The sequence below is a fragment of the Prunus persica genome, chromosome G1 (genome assembly GCF_000346465.2).
Source record: "Prunus persica cultivar Lovell chromosome G1, Prunus_persica_NCBIv2, whole genome shotgun sequence".
NCBI classification, from domain to species: Eukaryota; Viridiplantae; Streptophyta; class Magnoliopsida; order Rosales; family Rosaceae; genus Prunus; species Prunus persica.
In genome coordinates this window covers 7,676,886-7,696,932 of record NC_034009.1, presented here as the reverse complement: position 1 = coordinate 7,696,932, position 20,047 = coordinate 7,676,886, and the positions used below count along the sequence as shown (strand labels likewise).

Genomic DNA, 20,047 nt, shown 5'->3' with positions numbered 1-20,047 from the left:
TGGAGACCAATAATATTTTGTGGTACAAGGAATATGCCAGTTATTGATTCTTTTTATTTTGTCTTCTGCATAGGAAAAGTAGAAAATTATTTTCAAAGACAACTGCGATTGCCCCAAATTATCGTCCATGCAATTTTTGGTCAAGCCAAAGAGGCAGAAGACGCGGAGACAAAATTATTCTTTATCAATCCCGTATTTTCTACGCTTATTTCTTGTAAGTTAGCTTTGCCTGTTTGGAATTGTATGTTGATCTCAAATCAAGACTAGACCCAGGGTTTGGAAAATTCAAGGGAATGATAAAGTTTTGTGGACCATCTAGCTAGCTTGTGGATGAGGAGTATTTATGGAGAGAAACTCTCGTGCAATGAGATATCACTTTTTGTTATCTTCAGTCAATAACACAATGACACGTGATATAACTTTTACACGTGTCATGGTTATTGACCAGAGATAATAAAACAGTGCTATTCTTGTTACAAGTAAGTTTTTTTTCGTCTTTATATGGCCTCCGTTGGTAGCTTCCAGGTAGATGTATCTATTTATATGGCTTGCAAGTTACTATCCAAGGATCAAAATTTGATTCAATTGATGAACCATGAGATGTTTTAAACTGAAAAATAGTAACTTAAGGACCCTCTTTATTTAATCATATAATCATATAGTTATAACATCAGCTCATCACATGTGAAACATAATTATAGTTTCATACAGTGTGTGCTGCTTTCATTATTCCATTACAAGTGGCCTCTTCCTTCTTAGTCCTAATGACTTTATTCTTAGAGAGCTTCAAACCCTGCACGCCATAAAAAATAAGGAAAATTAAATTTGAACTCATAGTTTCATATACATGATAAACTTTACTAAGGACAAAATTTTTCATTAGAGAGTGTTAATATGTGCTTACTGAGTATAACTAATCTTGATTTTGCCGGCGTCGGGGTTAGCAATGACGGCGAAGGCCTCTTGAGAGAGATCAATGGTTCCTCTGCATCCGGGAGGACAATAGTCGACAATTTTAATGACGACACTGGTTCCCTTGCAAGGTTGTGGGACACCTTGGTTAGTGGCTCCGGTGCATGTCACTCTGTACCTTTTTCCACAAGCTGCTCTGTTGCCCCAAATGGCATCGCTTGCTGCGGCTATCATCACTCCATCATTTTGGTATCCGTAGCATGAGGAGGCTGCACGTCAACCAGAAAATTATTAATGGATGTATAATTAAGGGTTCTCTTTTGATATAGGATCAACTTGGATAATGTTTGTCTTCATGAAATGTTTATAGGTAGATTTAAATTGATCTAATGATATGTATATTTTTTATTATCTTATATCATAGTCTTTCTAGAAATAAAAGTATACATTAAATCATATAAATCATTCTAGTTCATATTTTTTTACTAATTTCTAATAAGCTTTAATATAAAACAAATACATATTAAAAGCAACCAAAAAACACATATTATCAAAATTGAAATATATCAACATAATTCAAAGTGTACGAATTTTAATTTGTATTTTTATTATTGCCCTGCAACTAAATGCATAAAGAATTGAATTTTTTGGACTTTAATAAGTTAATACATACTATCATGTATTTAAAACAAATCTTGCAAAGGACTCACTAGTGTAGTGGTTTGGAGTATTTACTCCCTCAGGCAAGGTTCTAGATTCGAGTCCTAACATCCATGTAGTGTGTGTGAGTTTAGTCTGCTATCACCCCTCTCAATAGGAAAGGTTCTCATAAAATAAATCAAATCTATAGGTTTGATTTTTCCCCCCCAAAAACCACTATGGGTTATGGCCCATTGCAGCCCATAGTATAGTTCCGCCATCTTATTACACCTCCATGCACCTTCTACATACAGGTAGAGGATGATTTTATTTTTTTCCTTTTTATAATGTCTATTTTTACTTTAATTTATTAGCTGGGTATGTGCACACATGCAGAGATATTAGAATGAGTGTTGTTATTTCCACATTTTGTTTTATTTTTTCACTTACCTTATTTTCAAAATATTAAAGATAAATTTATCTATTTAAAAAATGACTTTTAAGGATTTAGAAAAAAAAAAAATTATAACATTAAAATAAAAAAAAGATTATAAATAAAAAACTAAAAAGATTAACCCCATCCCACCCTCTGTCTCTTCGCCTTCACCCACCCGCTCGGCCCTCCTCCTCTATTTTCCCTCCTCTGTCTCTCTCTCCTCCCCATGGTGGATGGGGGGAGAGTCTTTTTTTGTTTGTTTGAGTATTTTATATTGTTTATTAATTAATTTAATAATATATTATTATTTACTTGGTGGGTGGAAAAATAATAAGTATTTTAAAAATAATGGTGGGTGGAAAGATAGGATTATGTTTTTTCAAATTTACATGATGAGTTGGAAGATAAGGTAAGTGAAAAAATAGAACAGAATGTGGAAATAACAACACTCATAAGAATTTTAATATACATGCCAACATTCTCTCTTGAGCCACCCTTAGCAACTCAATGACCTTAATTAACAGTTTTATTCTTAGGTCACCAGTTATGGATAGTTTCAGTACAAAATTAGCCCAATGTTAACTATTTGGTGATCTAAACAGTATAAAAAACATAGTCCAACAACTATTATAGTGAAATCATTAGATGGTAATCCAATGGATAAAATTTTAGATTTGACTTATTAAAGAGATTCCATTAAAGATGAAACATTACGAGTTTCGGCTTTTTCAAAAAGTCCCTTGATGTTTTAAAAATTACACGAACATCCTCTGAGGTTTTAAATTGTTTTCACAAAACCCTATTTCGTTGATTTTTCGTCCAAAATTTAATGATTTCATATAAAAATTTCTCCAAATGACAAAGTTAGGCTTTCATATTAGATTGCACATATATTCATTGAGATTGATTTTATCATTTGCTTTTTAAAAAAAAGAAAAAAAAGAAAAAAAAGAAATCATCAAGTTTTGGACGAACAATCAACACAAAAGGAGTTTGTGAAAACAATCTAAAACATGGGAGAGTGTTAGTGTAAATAACTCAAAAAGAGCCGAAAACATGAGAAAATATTAGTGTAAACTTGTGGGAGTTTTGTGAAAAAGCCAAAAACCTCAAGGGGTGCAGATTTGCCATTTACATAAGGGCAGCTCCACAAAATGAGCTCAATAAAATAAGAATCGTCTTGGGACCACCTTGTAATGCAATTCAATGATTAAAATTGACACATATGATTTGCTCCTTAATCCTTGATACAAATATTGTCCAAATATGTAATTTTTCGGCCATCTAAACTTAGGAACACATACAGTCTGCCAGTTAGAACCGAAGTGATTTTGATGGTATTCAATGGCGAAAAAGCTTTTGATTTTGTTAATTTTCTGCAAAGATGATCATGCGAAGATAACCTATATCATTGAAAATAGACTGAAAAAAGGATTTTCGCATAATTCTCCTATGTTCACATATGATATACATAGACACGTATAGACATTCTCTAGTTACCAGCCATTTTTAGACAAACTACACTGGTAGATTATTAATATGAATTTATTTTATTTTATTATAAGTGATAGTCTAAATTAGAGAGGGAGGGGGGTTTCATACACATACACGGATTCAAACTTGAAACCTGTAATCTGCAAGTTAAGGCCATTTTCCACTAGGCTGGTCCCGTTGACAATTACTAATGTGAGGTGCATGTCAACATTTTAATAATGCAACATTTTGACCTATTCAGCAAAACATTGTTGCCCAGACTTGGAACAAGCCCCCCATCAATGAAAGGCAACCTTGGCAAAAATGAACCCAATTTACCAAAGCCAGCCTAAAGGTAAGAATTTCCTGAGCTACTGCGGGTTAATTGATCTCATGTTGACATAAAAAGGAAAAAAATACCAAAATATTAGTAATTTTTTTTTCTTCTATAAATACCTAACCACGTTCTTCACTTCTCACACTAAAACTCCATACAAATTTCTCTTCTCATATCTCATGTGAATAGTATTTGCCTTTATTTGCCATGACAATGGGTGGAAAAGCAAAATAAAACAGCGTAGGGTGAGTAGTCACTATTTATATGAATAGTGTCTGCCCCTTGCCATGGCACCATGGGTGAAAGTGCTCTAAATACAATTACATTAGTAAAGCCCACCAATACGATGGTGCTCACCTCTATTAGAGAAGGGGTACACAAGGTGGTATATAAATGTGGTATGCCTAACATTTTTCTATATACATATATACAAACACATGTGCTATGCCTAGCATTTTCTTATATACATATAAACAATTGCATTATATTTAAGAGGGTAAAATGGTAAAATTTCAAGCCTTTTAAACATTTTACTAAACCCTCACCAATTTATATTATAAAACTCATATGAAACTGACACAGGTTGAAATTGTTTCGAATAAACACACTAATTGAATCATTCCGAAAGATATAGGACACTCGATTAAACAAATTTCTCCTACTCTTTGAAACCTAATTAAGAAATTAATGTAATACTCAGATTAATGAAGCTTTGCACATCAGCTTAAAGAAAAGATAGCAGCCATGAAGGCCATCTTCGTTACGTTGCTCTAGCATAAGAATACCAGCAGGAGTTTTGAGCTGATGTTAAGAATACCAGCAGGAGCATTGAGAACATATTAGGTTAAAGAATGACTCATGAGCCACCATGTCGCCTCACCAGGGCAAAATTGGTTGTGTAAAAACACCAGTTTCCTGTGAGGAACTAATTCAGCTTGTGATAATATATTCGAAACGGCAAAATTATATACTTACGAACATAAGGAGGTGTATAAAAAGTGGCTGTTCCATCGGCTGCATATGCGGCGGAGGGGAGGCATATAGCCATGGCAAGCACAAGGAGAACTCGCATTTCCAATCCCATTGTTTCCAGACCAAATAACAAGTATGTGTTAGCGCTAGTCTGCAATATTTTGTGGAGTAAACTAAAGGCTTCGTCTGTGATGAGCAAAAACAAAAATTCTTCTCTCCATTTTATAGAAGAAATGTAGAAAAAGCTGATCGTCATGTTTCATGCGTCGCAGTACTTTCTATCTAACTCAAGGGGTCCAATGCCGTCACTTCTTCTCTAGAGGTATCTACAACAATGGTGGTCGCAGAAGAATATGCCAATTGATTCTTTTTTTAATAAATTGAGGTTAGAAAAAAGTCTCAGTTTAATACACTTATCATCAACTGTGATTGCACAAAAGTCTCGTATTAATAAAGAGGGTTAGCCGGTGGCCAATAATACTTCTCGAGTTTAAAAAAAAAAAAGAAAAAAAAAAGGATTTTCTCCTATGCAGGCCTTCGTACTTTATTACTACTCATACGCCATGTATTTTCTATTATCCCTCCTACTTTCCTCTATGTTTGCAATGGCGTCCGGACATCACAAAAGTAATAAAATGATTATTTTTCGAGTAATTCTATGTGCGTATGTATCACACTAAATAATTGTATATTGTTTGTAATTTGTAAAAGAATTTATTACTCATATTACTAACCACATCACATTAGATGCAGGTAACACATTAGGAGAAACCATAGTTTGATCTTGATTTCAACGATTTTAATTATGTGTTGTCATGCGATCTAATAAAGTCGAAATTGAGGATTTGTTCATATTTTATAAATGGAGTTGTTCTTTTTCTTTATTTTATAAACAACGATTCGTTCTCTTGTTCTTCAACCAATGCACTACTTGTCACTACAAGAAAAATAAACAATATGAATAAAACAATGTGTGTTTAATGACTTTACGTGTCCATCAAATTCTTCCTTTCATCATCTTTTTATTATCTTTGATGCCCAATGTTACGAAACTCGTCATATCATCAGGTGAAAACAAAAGGCCACATTGATATCATGCACGCTTAATTGGGTTTTGTATTTTGCACAAGGTGCTAAACACATAACGATAAGAAATAAGATCGTATGAGCCGGCAGAAGAGCACAGATGAACACAAGAAGCCACAGCAGCAAAACAAAGCCAGCGCAGAGCCATCTCAGCTTAGCATGATAGCCAAATCTTGCATTTTGAAGTTAAACTAACTTCAATTAACTAAAAAACATGGATCCTTTTCAACAAATAGGAACTGATTTTCAGTGGACGTAGAGCTTTGGATTCTATTCAGGGAGTCTTATAAGGATTGGATTCAATTAAGTTTACTTCCACAGAAACCAACTTTGTTTACCAACTTAATGGTACGTATGAACTTATATGGCACATGACATGGCAACCCCATGTCATCCATGTCATATGCGACATCGTCATTTTGTGATTAATTAGTCATGTTTTAACTTAAATACGATCCTAACCTCTTTGTGGTGGAGACTTCATTGGAAATTTTTTTGAGGGTTTATAAACTCCTGTACAATATTGCTCTAAGCAAGAAGAAAGAGGATAGAAGAAAAAAAAAATAGAGAGGAGAAAGAATATAAAAGAAGAGGTTCTTTGATCTTTGGTTTCTAATGTTTTTAAGCGTGAGACTTGATCCTTTTAATTACACATCGATCAAGTCTTGTTTAAATTTGAATTAGACTAATCAAATGAAATTTTACTATCTAGACAATGATCTCTTCTGTCAGCTTTTACTTGTCGTTATTTGTGGCTCTATATCAGAAATCTAGAAGTCTTCCAAATTATCAAATTGTTCTTCGAAATTTAGAAAGGTTTTCGAATCCAATTAGAAGAAATTTCAAAATTGTTATTTCAATAACAAAAAAAACAAACTTACAAATGCGTAGAGATTTATGAAAGGTTGCAGTTCATTTATGTGGTACCAACTTGCAAAATGTATCCCCACACCATCATTACAAAAATGATGAAGATGCCTAAATCTATTACATATAGTATAAGGGGTTACTTCTTGTAGGTGAACATGTCGTCACTTTGACTCTTATTTAGAATTATAAACACCTATAGGTAGTAATTTAAAGGCCATTATTACTTCTTGTAGTTGTACTATTGTATAATTTAATTTAGTTTTTATTTCTCTGTGTAACTTTCCAAGTTTCAAAGTTATCCAAAGAGTCTTATATACTTGGTTTGAAGAAGAAATTAAGCCCTTGAATGGTCCAGATAGCGTTGTTGATGCCCAAAAAGGGACTTTACTTTGAGAAACCCTAGCTCCACTCTTCTCTTCCTCCCTTCTCCTCTTCCCCCATTCTCAAAGACAAAAGGCTTCCCTTATTTGTCTTCATTTTTTTATTTTTTTATAATGATTTTACTCCAACCATCACATGCAGTTGAGTCATGACGTCGGATCTTCACTTGCGTTTCGACGTCGGATCTTCACCACCATTCTTTTTGCGGTTCTTCGGTTTGGAATAAGTCACAGAGACTCTTTGGGTTCTTTGTGTAGTTTTCACCTCTTTTCACCTCTCCTTTGATGAGAGCTTTTCACCTCTCTTTTGTGAGAGCTTTTCATTTTTCCTTTGTGAGAGTTTTATTTGTATTGTTAGAGTATCCACAATGGGGGGAGGGGGGAGGAGTGTATAATGGGATGTATGTTAAATATACACCCTTTATGATCGGAATCACCCGCAATGGGGAGGTGTAAATAAGTGTAAATTTGCATCACCACCATGAGATGCAAATTTAGATGTACATGTACATCTTTTTTTACATCTCTTGCAGGTGAGACCCAGCTGAAAAAAAAAAAAAGGGTGAGATAAAGTGGAGAAAAGTCAGCAAAAAAGTTGCTGGATCAAAATTCATATGTGGGCCCCTTTTTTGGTTGTCATCTCTCCCCTCCCCAACAACAGGTACATTGCTGGACCAACAACTTTAATTTTAAAAAACAGCCAGCTTTAATTTTTTTGGGATGAAATCATATCTTCTCCGAATTTAAATATTTTTAGGTCTATTTGTTTGAAAAAATAAAATTAACCTTATACAAAAAAAATTAATTTTATAAAGTTAACACAAAATAAAATTTTAATACAAAAAAAAATCATGTCACATACCGAATTGGCTCCGCCGTAGCACGATATTGATCGTTTTGGGCCCCTCGCCCTCACCGTTTTGTTTCTGAAAACTCAGAAGGAACTTCCCAGTGGGTATGATATTGTCCGTTTTGGGACCCCCGCCCTCACGGTTTTGTTTATGGGAACTCAGAAGGAACTTCCCAGTGAGTCAACTATCTTGGAATTGCTCTAGCTCAAACTCACTTAACTTCGGAGTTCCCATAACTCCGAAGCCAATGAACTCCCAAAAGGCCTCGTGCTAGATGGAGGTGGGCATGTACATATAAGGCAAATCACCCCTCTCTGTTGGCCGATGTGGGATGTTACAAATCAATTATATATCTTTATATTTACATCTTTCCCACTAGAGTAAAAACTACATTTACAACCTCCAGAGGTGTAAAGAGGATGTAAAAGTGGCTTTACACCCCCGAAAATACACAACAACTCCCCCAAACCACTGTGGATGCTCGTATAGCTTGGTGTTTTCAAGCTTTATATCTTTTTATTATTCTAAGTTTGCAATCTTAGTTAGGATGCCTATGCTAGAGTTTCTTCGATCCTGCATGATTGTTAGTAGAGGCGCACCAGATTGTCTTAATTTTGATGTTAGATCGCTCCATTATTATAATGTCCCTTTGTGGCTGGTAAATTTTTTTTGTTATGAATGCAATCACAAAATTTCTGCAAAAAAAAATTCTCAAAAAAATCTCCAAAATTTCTTAAGATCCAATCGAACAAACTTAGGCATTGGAGGGCCTTTGACCAACACCTCCGAGGTGTGGTCCGTTGACCTAAATTTATTTTACAAGAACTAAGGAAGAAGGAAGATTGAAGATCAAAGAATCAACCCTCTAATATTCCCTGTGCGTAAATTTGCTGAAATATCATATAGGAATATGTGAAAATATTTTACTATAACTAAAGTTTGTTCTTCAATCCTTGTTCACTCACCTATAGGAAATGTCTCGTAAAAGGGCCAAAAAATTATGGAAATTAACGATATAGAATTTGTAAAGTTTTTTTGTTTTTTTTTTTTGCCAAATTTTTTCTCATAATACATTGTTAAGGTGCCATGGGGGTTCGAATGTGAGACCACCGCTCTGCAAGTTAAGGGTCTTTTCCACTGGGCTAGAATCCGTTGAAAAATTTTCTTGTTTGGCGAATGGGATTTAAGCACCGAATTTACTGTTTATCTTTTTTAGAGGCGGCGACTGTTAGATGTCTTAATAGTGGTGGTGATGATAGTATCATCATGTATGATGCTAGTACGTAGTGGGCTGCTAGTGGTAAAGCGGTGGCAAGTGGTAGTTAGAGTAGTGGTAGTGGTCAATGATGGTGTGGTCGTGATTGTGGCGGTCACGGCGATGGTTGGGGTGATGGTGATGATGCCCATGACAAGGCAGTGGTAGCAGAGGTAGTGGTGGTGGTGGTGGGGTGGTTGTGGTGATGATAGCGGTGGAATTTCTACATAAAATTTAAAATTTTCATTGTATAAGGATCTAAACAGCGGAATTTGTGTATGTGAATATGGAAATTCTAATTTTTGTTCAAATTCCAAATTTATTTCACTGATTTGAAAAGCATATGTCATGTAAAACACAAGTTCACCATAATGTTCTAATTCAATAATATCTTAATGTTTTTTTAATTTACGTAATTAAATGTATATAGACTTACGAATATAGGGAGGTTGGCAGAAAGTTGCATTTTTCCTCTATACTTTGGACCTTGCTCCTTTGCTAGGTTTCTGTCAACGACGTTTGCAAAACCAAATTGAATATAAAAAAATGAAATCAATAAAACAATCGAAACCAACAAAACACAACACATATCAAAATTCTAAAATCTAACTAAAATAACTAAATATAATCAGAACATCATTTATTGATGAAAAAAAGATTTAAAAAAAGATTTGACTTAAAATCTAAAAACCAAAACAAAAACAATTCTCACTTACTTATAATTGAACGATATATAGTGGAACTAAACTATAATTCAGTAGAATCACGAGCAGTCCAAGTAGAATCGCAATTTCATAACAAAAAATCGAAGGTAAAAACTTGAAATCAAAGCTGGGAGATGAGGAACCGAGCTCGGAGCTAGGGATGGCAAAAACCGTCCCCGATCCTAACGGGGGGAGATTTTGGAGCCAAATGGGTATGGGGATTCCCGAACTTGAAAAATCCCTGACGGGTATGGGGAGGAGATGGTATTGGCGTCCCCATCCTTGAACCCGACCTTAAAATATATATGTTTATATTTAAATAAATAAATATATAATTATAATATTTATGTTTAACCCTAAGTTAACCTTCCTCTCCTAATTCTTCCTAATTTTCTTTGGAATTTCATATTGAAGTAATTTTGAATAGTTGAGTTGAACTTAATAGTTAATTTGGATGTGTTGAATGATAAATTAATATGAAACTTAATGTTAAAATGTATGATAATTTTTTTTTATGCAAAAAAAAAAATCGGGAATTAGGGGCGAGTATGGGGATAGTCCCCCGACAGGGGCTAAGTACAGGAATTCCCCGAAACCTATTAAACGGGGATAGATTCGGGGACAGGGGCAGAGATGGATAAGCCCATTAAAGGGCAAATGAATAATTAAGACTTTCTTCTAATGGGCTTATCCACTTTGCAGACAATATAAGCTTTCGTTTCAGGCCCGTTTCCAAACCACAAAAAAAAAAAAAAAAAAAAAAAAAAAACCCACGTGAGTTGCACGTGTAAGACCATCTCTCATTGGCACCAATACTAAAACCCTAGCAAACTCTACTGCTCTTCTACTTCTTCGACTCTTTCGAGTTCGGCCGCCGAGTGAGAGCGAGCGTTTGGGCACCAAAGGCGAAGAATCTGAAAAGTGTCAAAAATGGTGGCCGTGAAGAAGACCAAGAAGACCCATGAGAGCATCAACACCAGGCTCGCTCTGGTCATGAAGAGCGGAAAATACACCTTGGGTTACAAAACCGTCATTGATTCTCTTCGCAACTCCAAAGGCAAGCTTTCATATCTCTTTCAATTTGCAATCTGTCCATTATTTCCATTTTACTGTGATCTGCTTTCTTTTTATTGGGTTAATTTCAAGTTTTGTAATTGGGATTTGTTTTTGTTGTGGAACAAAATGCAGGGAAGCTGATTATAATTTCCAACAATTGCCCACCTCTGCGAAAGTCCGAAATCGAATACTATGCTATGCTTGCCAAGGTTGGGGTTCACCACTACAATGGAAGTAAGTGCTCTGCAGCCATAACATTTGGGTTTGCATCAGATTTGTTATGTATTTAGAACATTAAACTTTGAACTGCTTTTGTTATTATCAGTTTGTAGGATGTTGTTTAGGGTCTGTGTTGTATAGTTTGCTTTTTTCTAACATTGATAAGAACAAAAAAAATTTGTTGCAATATTTGATGGGTTGTGTTCAGCTCACCTAAATGGTAGTTTCTCTACTAGTAAATGTCAAAGAAACATTAATTGATGTTAGGAAGTGTTTGATAAATAAAAGGAATGTAAATAGGTGTTGGATTAATGGTGGAAAATAAGGGTGCACCCTTGGACAAGCTTGAAATGCATATCAACCTTTTATTTATATCCAATGCCCGCATGTTTAGTGCAGCGGCCTTTGATAAATTTTCCAATTAGTTCTTTCAACCACCGACTAACGCACTCCAAGAGATTCTTCAGTTGAAGAATTAACTTGTCTGAGTGATTGTTGACTTTGAGGATCGACATGGAATATGAAAAAGGAGTAGAACATGGAATATGATTCTTGTTCTGGAATCTCAGTTGGCTGCTTGTTGCCTCTTGATTACAAATCCAGATGAATCTGGTGTCAAAATCTCACAGAAACTGTGATGGCTGGTGTTTAGAAAGTGTAAATTAACGTGATATTTATTGGCTTAGATGTGGGAACTTGTCTCAGCGTGTCGGTTAAACCATCATTTGGTCTTAGTTCTTGATTGTTCACTAACGTACTTTGTAATGTTAAGCCTCCTTGCCAGGTGATCTTCTCGGCTGGTGGATTTTCATGGGAAATGATGCTTATATATCAGTCTTTTCCCTTGTAATCCAGCAGTTCTTCCTTTCACCTTGTCTATTTGGAGTTAGTAGATGTAATGTCACTAAACATATCCACATGTTTCTTGTTCTTAGTTCAATGTGTTGACGTGACTTAGAAACATATACTGTTGTCCCGTAAGATATTGGTTTCATGTAGTAGTAATTTGTTGCGTTGCCTAGATGAGCTACTCACTGGTTGCACTCCTCACATAATGTTCAATGTTTGGACGTGCATGAAACTCCTTTTTGTCCCCCAGTGCAAATGGAAGAGGAATGCCATTTTCTGAGCTTTTATTTAGGATTTTGTCTTTCTGCTCCCTTGCATGACATAGTAAAGATATTTGTATGCTGCAGAATGCTTTTCTTTTGATAATATTGGCCAACAAGGGAAATAATTTTGTTTACTAGACTTTTAGCGTTTCGTTTGGCTGACCATTTCTTCTGTTTTCAGACAATGTTGATCTGGGTACAGCTTGTGGAAAGTATTTCCGTGTATCATGCCTTAGCATTGTTGATCCAGGTATTCTGTAGTTCTTTTATGATTTTAAGAGATCTGTTTAGGTTTTAATTGATATGGAAATTTGATTTGGCTGACATGTCATTTGTTACTGTTCAGGTGACTCGGATATTATCAAGACGCTACCTGGTGGTCAGTGAGCGGCTGTAGCCTCAAAACTCTGTTTCAAGGCTTTGCTTTCTCTTTTCTATGATGTTTTTGTTACCAAGTTTGCGGATACTTAGATTTTACTGTGTGTGAGGTTATCTTAGTAGTGACCTAATGCATGGTGTTTTGATTACCATTTTAAAGTTACTTTTTGTTATATTAGAGAACTCAAATTCTGGGTTTTTTCTTTTTTGTGCTTCTACGGTAGACCCACGTATGTTATTCAACAAACTGGGTGCCCGACCCTGACTGCAAAAGGGATATACATATATAGCTCAATAATTCTTTTAACTGAATTGTCATATTAGGCACACCTTAAATACCACACAATAGGTTTTAATTTAAACTAGGACAAAAGCACAATGCTCATGCACCCTGATTTGTAGTCTTGGCCTTGCCTGTCCCCTTTTTCTAACAACCTTTGCCAGTTAGATTTATTTAGACCAATTAGCTATTAGAATCTCTTACTCCTCCCTGGTTCATCAAATGAAAAGTAAGTGGAGACTAACATGAATAGAAGGTGGTTGGGCGTAGAATGATAAGACCGTGGGTTTCAAGCTAAAGCTAGAGCTAGTGGGGGAGGAGGGGCTGTGCAGGGGTGTAGATAGGGGTGGGCATCGGGATTGGAAAACCGGAACATCGAATCGGACTGGTGAAAAAAAACAGAGAAAAAAATCAGTTGACCAAAAAAATCAACAAATCGGGTTGGAACCGATTGGAACCAGATTGAATCGGTTGCAACCGATTTCGGTTTCAATTTTACACCGTACCAAACCAGATCGGACCGAACTGGACTGGCTATATTTTTTTTTTTATTTCAAAATTTTAAAATCCAATGCTATATTTTAAATTTTATAATTAATATTTTTCCAAATTCAACTTCAAAAAATTTCTCATTGTATGAATTGGGTCATTTGTTAATTTTTAAGCCAAAAAAAACAACTTATTTATTATTATTTTTTAAAAAATAAAAAAATAAAAAAATAAAATTTTTTTGAAAAAAATTAAAAAATAATATTAATAATCCAGTTCAAAATCAGAACCGGTCAGAATCGAACAGGCCAATTTTTTTAAAAAAAATTACTTAAACCGAGCCAAACTGGACTGGTTAAATAGTACTTGTTTCGGTTTTGATTTGAGGTGAGAACCAGACCGAATCGGACCGTGCCCATCCCTAGGTGCAGAGGAGAAGGTAGGGGCTACCTTGAGCGAGGGAAGGAGAAGAGAAAGGGAAGGGATGATGGTGAATTATTTATTTAATTATTTAGAAATTTTAATATTTTTGCCTTTTTAATTATAATGAACTGACGAAATTGCCTTTCAGTTAATAGAATTTTTAACATATTTGGATGGAGGACATTTGCACTAAATGTAGAATCTCGGCGGGAAATTGTAAATTTTTTTTTATCAGGTGGTACATGCACACAACCCTAATAGTTTAGGTGGTGTTTGTGCATTTTCCTTAATTTATTTAAAGAAAATATTGTGGAGTCCACCATAAATTTTATTTCAATGATTTGAACGGTTTATTTTTTAAATATTTATTCATAGATTATTGTTGCAACAAATTACACCACTTGAAAACCATAAATTACTTTAGTTGTGACCATCAAAATAGACGAGCATTGTGCTTCAAGAGAACACTAAAATGACCACAATTAATTGAGTGGTCAAATAATTTTGGATTCAAGTAATTTTTTGCGATGATCTTTGAAGGGATATCTAAAAGATAGACGGTTCATATAATTACAATACGGAATGTGCCTTATATGAGACAAATGAGACAATATTCATATTGGAAAAAATCAGCCAGACGAAACGACATAGTCATCTAAATATGATCAAATAAATAGATAACACAATATTTCCTATAAATATACATAAAGACTCCCGCAATTGCAAAATAGAGACAATTGGGCATTCAACCGTGTTTACTGGTACTCCTTTCCTTTAGTTGCGAGAGGAGAATAATATATGCAAAAGTTCATCTGTGAAATCCCACAAGTAAGTTTATTTAAGGGACACCCTTATACTATCATCCTTCAGAGGGAAAAAAAAAAGGGACCAAAGCTGATAAAACCCATTTATTTTATTTTTATACCATAGATGTACGAAAAGTTGAGACTTCACGAGTAGCGGATCTATTTACATCTCAAACTTCTTGTCTACTTATGATCAAGATCGATTCGAAGTGAGTCTAGGTCAAGTTGTTTATAAGTGAGGAGGTCTGATGTAATACAAGATTTTTTGTGAGGCGCATTCAAATCTTGTGGAGAAAATATACCAAATAGAGACTATTCAAATTGAGTAAAGTAGAGACCAAAGATGGAAACCACGCTTAAAGTGCGCATAGCGCCAAGAAGAGAAGAACGACCTTCTTTTTGGCAAAATTTAGATTTTTTTACTCTTTTTTTTTTCCTTTTCAAATTAATAGAATAAATAGTTTTTTAGAATGTTCCTAATATAATTATTTCTTTTTATTTAGTTTAAGTTATAATATTTCTCGTTAGTTTATTATTTCCTATAATTGTTAGAGTTTTGAGTTTACCATTAAAACAACCTTATGAAGTTGTAATCTTAAGCTTATTTGTATTATTAACAAATTTATTGAGAATTTTTCACATTTTCTCGTCAACTTTAAAATGCTGGTGGAGTTCATTTTATGTTCTTGAATCTAGATGTTTGTTCATTCTTTTTGAAACGGCGGATCATGGGTCCAAATTGGAGCTCGAGCCTAAATCTATAAATGTTGGATTTTATTGTTGGAAAATACTTCCCTTCTCGCCTTACCAGGTAAGTAGGAGCTCCAACATTCCTGCCAATAGCAGTGTGACATGTACATGAGGTTTTTTCTTTTTTGTGTTTTTGATGAATTATTTTTACATATGTGTCAAATTGTGATTCGCAAGAAGGAGTATCTCCTTATAAGTAAAGAGGCAAGTAGTATCCTTCATTGTTTATGAACTTACACCCATCATGCTGCTCCTCGGTCACTGCTGTCATATGTTTTCCATCACTAGGGTATTAAACTGAAAATAACACTAAGTACTTCAATCACCTCCACGGTGCACAAGATTCAATTTTGTGGGTCGCGTTCAAGCCACAACATGAATATACAGACATGCCTATATACATTACTTGAAAACAACATGTGGTGCAATCTACCAAACCATGTGTGAAAACTAAGATTTTATCACAGAACAATTTGATGTGTTATATTGCCACATAAAAAATGTTCAAATAAATTTAAATGTGCAATCTATATTAATAATCTACTGCACTATACATTGAATGTTAAAATAAATTTTAATGTGCGGTTTAGATTAACAGTAATATTATCTTGACAATCTAGTTTTACCTAGGGATGGCAACGGGCCGGTTAGGGGTCAGGTATGGCAATACCATCTCCGTCCCCGCTCACCATTCCCGTCCCCATCCCCGCTCCAATCCCCGATTTAGGCTTTTCGGGGAATCCCCATCCACATCCCCGTAGGGTAAGTGCCTCCCATACCCGCCCCAATCCCCGATTTTTAATAAGATATTTCTTGTTAAAATAATTTTCTAAAGCACAATCACATCATTGTGAAATTTTAAAAACAACCCACCACAAGATATTTCTTGTTAAAATAATGACTCAACAAGGCAAAGAAGGATGACACAAAACTTGAAATAATTTCTATCCAAATCTTTAGAAACTTTTTCAATAAGCACAATAAATTCATCTAATCTCTAGGGTAACTTTGTTTATTATATTATATTAATATATATTGATTATAAATAAATATATTACTTATCGGGCCGGGTTTGGGGATGGGCATAACAATCCCATCCCCGGTCCATCCTCTGTCGGGGATTTTGCAAATTCAGAGATCCCCGTACCCGGCCCCGATTTCCCCCCAAAAACTCCCCCTGTTAGGGCCGGGGACCCGACCCGACGGGTATTATTGCCATCCCTAGTTTTACCTTATTTGACCTATTATCAATTACAAAACATTTATATGCTTAACAATTATATATGTTGAGAATAACACATAATTATTTTGGTTTCTTATTCTTATGAAAATAAAAAAAAAATTAGTTTTTTTGTTTTCAAAATTTCCAGGCAAGTCCCCGGTACTTAGTCAATGGCAGGGATGTAATTTAAGTCAGAAATTAAGGGGTGAGAGAGAGCAAAAATGGGCTATGAAGAATAAAGAGTTTCCTCCTCCTATACCCTGGCTGGCTCGCAGGGGCGGCCTTACCCTAAGGGCAGGGTAGGCAGCAGCCTACTCTATTTTTTGCCAAACCAAAAATTACCCAATATCTAATACAATCAAATTTCTTCTGCCTACTCAAACCCAACCCACCAGGGGTGATCCTACCCTAAGGATAGAGTAGGCAGCTGCCTACTCCATTTTTTGCCAAACCAAAAATTACCCAATACAATCAATTTTCTTCTGCCTACTCAAACCCAACCTACTCAAATTTTTCCCTTTAACAAAAACAGTAGCCCCGCCCACTCAAACTTTCTCCTTTAACAAAAACAATCAAAAGCAATATGAGTATGTTAAAGTTGAATGAAGATTTTTTTCAATGTTGACTAACATTGTGAATTTTGTTAGTGCTTCTGTTAAGTGCCGTAATGAGTTAAATTTAATTCGAAAAGCTGAACTCAAAGAGTAGATGGATTCTAGGGAACTTGAGACAGGTAGAGGACTTAATCAAGGTCGTAGTTTGAAACGAGCTGGAGCCACTTGTTGGGGATCTCACTTTGCCTCTATTACAAGTTTGATGAGTTTATTTAAAGATACTAAAATACTTCTCCAGGAAATCAATGATTATGGACCTAACCAACAATTTCGTGGCGATGCAGAGAATAACTATATTGCTATGATGTCTTTTGAGTTTGTGTTTTCATTTCTTTTGATGGATAAAACTATAGATTAACCAACTTTCTTTGTCAAGTGTTTTAGACAAAAACTCAAGATATTGTAAGTGCTTTAAACTTTGTTGAAAACACAAAATCACAATTCTAAGATATGAGGGCACATGGCTGGGATGATTTATTCATGAGCGAGGTATCATTTTGTGAACAACATGGTATTGATGTTCCTGATATGAGTTTTCGTTATATGATTGGCACACGTCGTTCTTGTCAACAAAAAGATTTTATTACAGTTGAACATTATTATTGCGTTGATGTATTTAATGATGTGATAGATTGCATGTTGGTGGAGTTAAATGACAGATTTCCAGAGAAACAGTTGAACCTCTTATTCTTAGCTATTCTTAGCTCAGCATTGGATCCTCATAATTCCTTCAAATGATTCAATATTGGGCATCTACGTAAACTTGTTGAGAAATTCTATCCTACTGATTTCAGTCCAAGTGACTTGAAAGCTTTAGAAATTGAGTTGAGGTATTTTCAAAATGATATGCATCGCCTTCCCTGCTTTAAGGACCTCGCCACTCTTCCTCAGTTATGTCAACAATTGGCGGAAACAACTTTGGCAGAAAACTACCATTTGCTTTACATGTTGATTCAGTTGGTGTTGACTCTTTTTGTTTTTACAGCAACAACGGAATGAGCTTTTTCACATATGAGAATTATTAAGAATAGACTTCGGAGCACCATAGCTGATGAATTCCTTGCTGATTACATGATTCTCCACGTTAAAAGGAAGTTTGCTAATAATATCGACAATGAAGATATAATTGAGGAATTTAAGATTTCTAAGCCTTGTAGGGTAAAGTTTTAGATTTAAATAGTTTAGTTTTGTGTTGCATTGCATTTACTTCTTGTTTTTTTGTTAAGCTTTTATTTATGTATAGATATGCATATTTGAGGGTAAGGCTTATTACGCCCCCCCTGACTAAGTGTATCTTTTTATTTTTATGAATAAAATTCACTCGTACCATCGAGTTTTTAAGGTAAGTTTCGCCTACTTGACTTTTGAATCCTGGATCCGCCACTGCTGACTCGCACTGAGAATTTGCCTGCTCATATGCCTTGGGTGTTGAGGAGGCATTACACTAGTGATGGGAGGCTGATTCTCAATGAGGAGAAGGTTAGGCATCATAAGTACTTTAGGGCTCATAGGTCCAATGGAAGGCTTACTTTGCAGCTTGTGCCACTTGATGATGAGATTTTGATTCCACCATTTGTTTGTGATGAGGGTAACAAAGATGAGAATGGGAATGGAAATGGAATTGAGAATGAGTGTGATGATCATGACCAAAATTTTGATGACCATGATGACGACGATGACGACGATCATGTGGTTGAGGATCAAGCAATTAGTGGTATTGGGGGATCACCAGGGAAATGCTTCAATTTCAATAGTTTGTTAAGAGGGCCACCTTGCATCTTTGGAGTGCCAGTGCCAGCCATCAGGCATGTTCACAGCTAAACTGATACATAAATGAAGATCAGTTCATGTCAATTTTGTTTGTAGGTTATGTGAGTTATATGACCATGCTTGCTTTCTATGTAATTAGATTGTTAGTTGTGTCCCTTCAAATTCCATGTGGGTTATTCATGAGGATGAAGATCTCCTCAAGGTTCATTCACTCTGGAGGAATTTGAATTCAGTTTTGTTGGTTTATTAGTAATTCTTGTCTGGAGATTATGATGAGGATATTTCATTTCATGTTTCATTGCTGTTGGCTCTAATACATCTTTTTTTTTCTTTTTTTTTTTTCTTTCCACTGGAAAATCATCTCTATTTACTTCGACAATACATGGGTAGCGTTTGTTTAAACAAAATTGTTGCTTTTGTTATTTTTATAACAAAAAAATTGTTTTTTTTTGGAAATGTCATTTAGGGAAAAAACACTTACCTGTAATGTGTTGGTATAATAGTTGTACACGTGTACTATAGACACAGTTGTCACATAATTTATGCGGTGCAAGTATGTTTTAATAATGAAAATTTATAATTCTCATTTCAGAGTTTGAAAATAATCAATACTTTTTTTTAATTTTTTATATATTCATTCTAATGTTCGATTTGCATATAGTAATCAAAATCAAAATCAAAATCTATTCAATTTCTCAATTTTCCCTTTTCCCTTTTCCCATCTGTTTTTGGATGAAGGAAAATAACTTAGAATTTGATTAGAAGTTGAGAATTTAAATGAAAAAATTGATAATTTCTTTGTTTGACAATTTAAACACAAAAATTATTAAATGATGCGCGAAAAAAATAGTGAAAATTGAGGTATGAGATTTCCGAGTTTAATTTCCGCCAATAGAGACATCATTTTCACAATTTTCATAAAATGAGAATTCATATTTTCTTGTGCACCAACTTACGATAAGAAAATGATAATACATTTACAAACTTAGCCTACACCAAATACAAGCATAATT

At 34.8% G+C, this 20,047-nt stretch overlaps 3 protein-coding genes across 3 annotated transcripts; 2 read left to right on the top strand and 1 right to left on the bottom strand.

Moving 5' to 3' along the window:
* Positions 604-4,977, bottom strand: LOC18792271 (EG45-like domain containing protein). The gene is made up of 3 exons (XM_007223438.2): positions 4,773-4,977; positions 905-1,181; positions 604-793 (listed from the first exon to the last, which is right to left on the bottom strand). The coding sequence occupies exons 1-3, from the start codon at positions 4,879-4,881 to the stop codon at positions 787-789; spliced, it is 393 nt and encodes a 130-aa protein (XP_007223500.2). The 5' UTR covers positions 4,882-4,977; the 3' UTR covers positions 604-786.
* On the top strand, positions 10,690-12,896 carry LOC18792821 (60S ribosomal protein L30). The gene is made up of 4 exons (XM_007225849.2): positions 10,690-10,972; positions 11,104-11,205; positions 12,484-12,552; positions 12,649-12,896. The coding sequence occupies exons 1-4, from the start codon at positions 10,846-10,848 to the stop codon at positions 12,687-12,689; spliced, it is 339 nt and encodes a 112-aa protein (XP_007225911.1). The 5' UTR covers positions 10,690-10,845; the 3' UTR covers positions 12,690-12,896.
* On the top strand, positions 18,681-19,261 carry LOC109949820. The gene is made up of 2 exons (XM_020566448.1): positions 18,681-19,069; positions 19,174-19,261. Exons 1-2 carry the CDS (start codon positions 18,681-18,683, stop codon positions 19,259-19,261), a joined length of 477 nt encoding a protein of 158 aa, XP_020422037.1.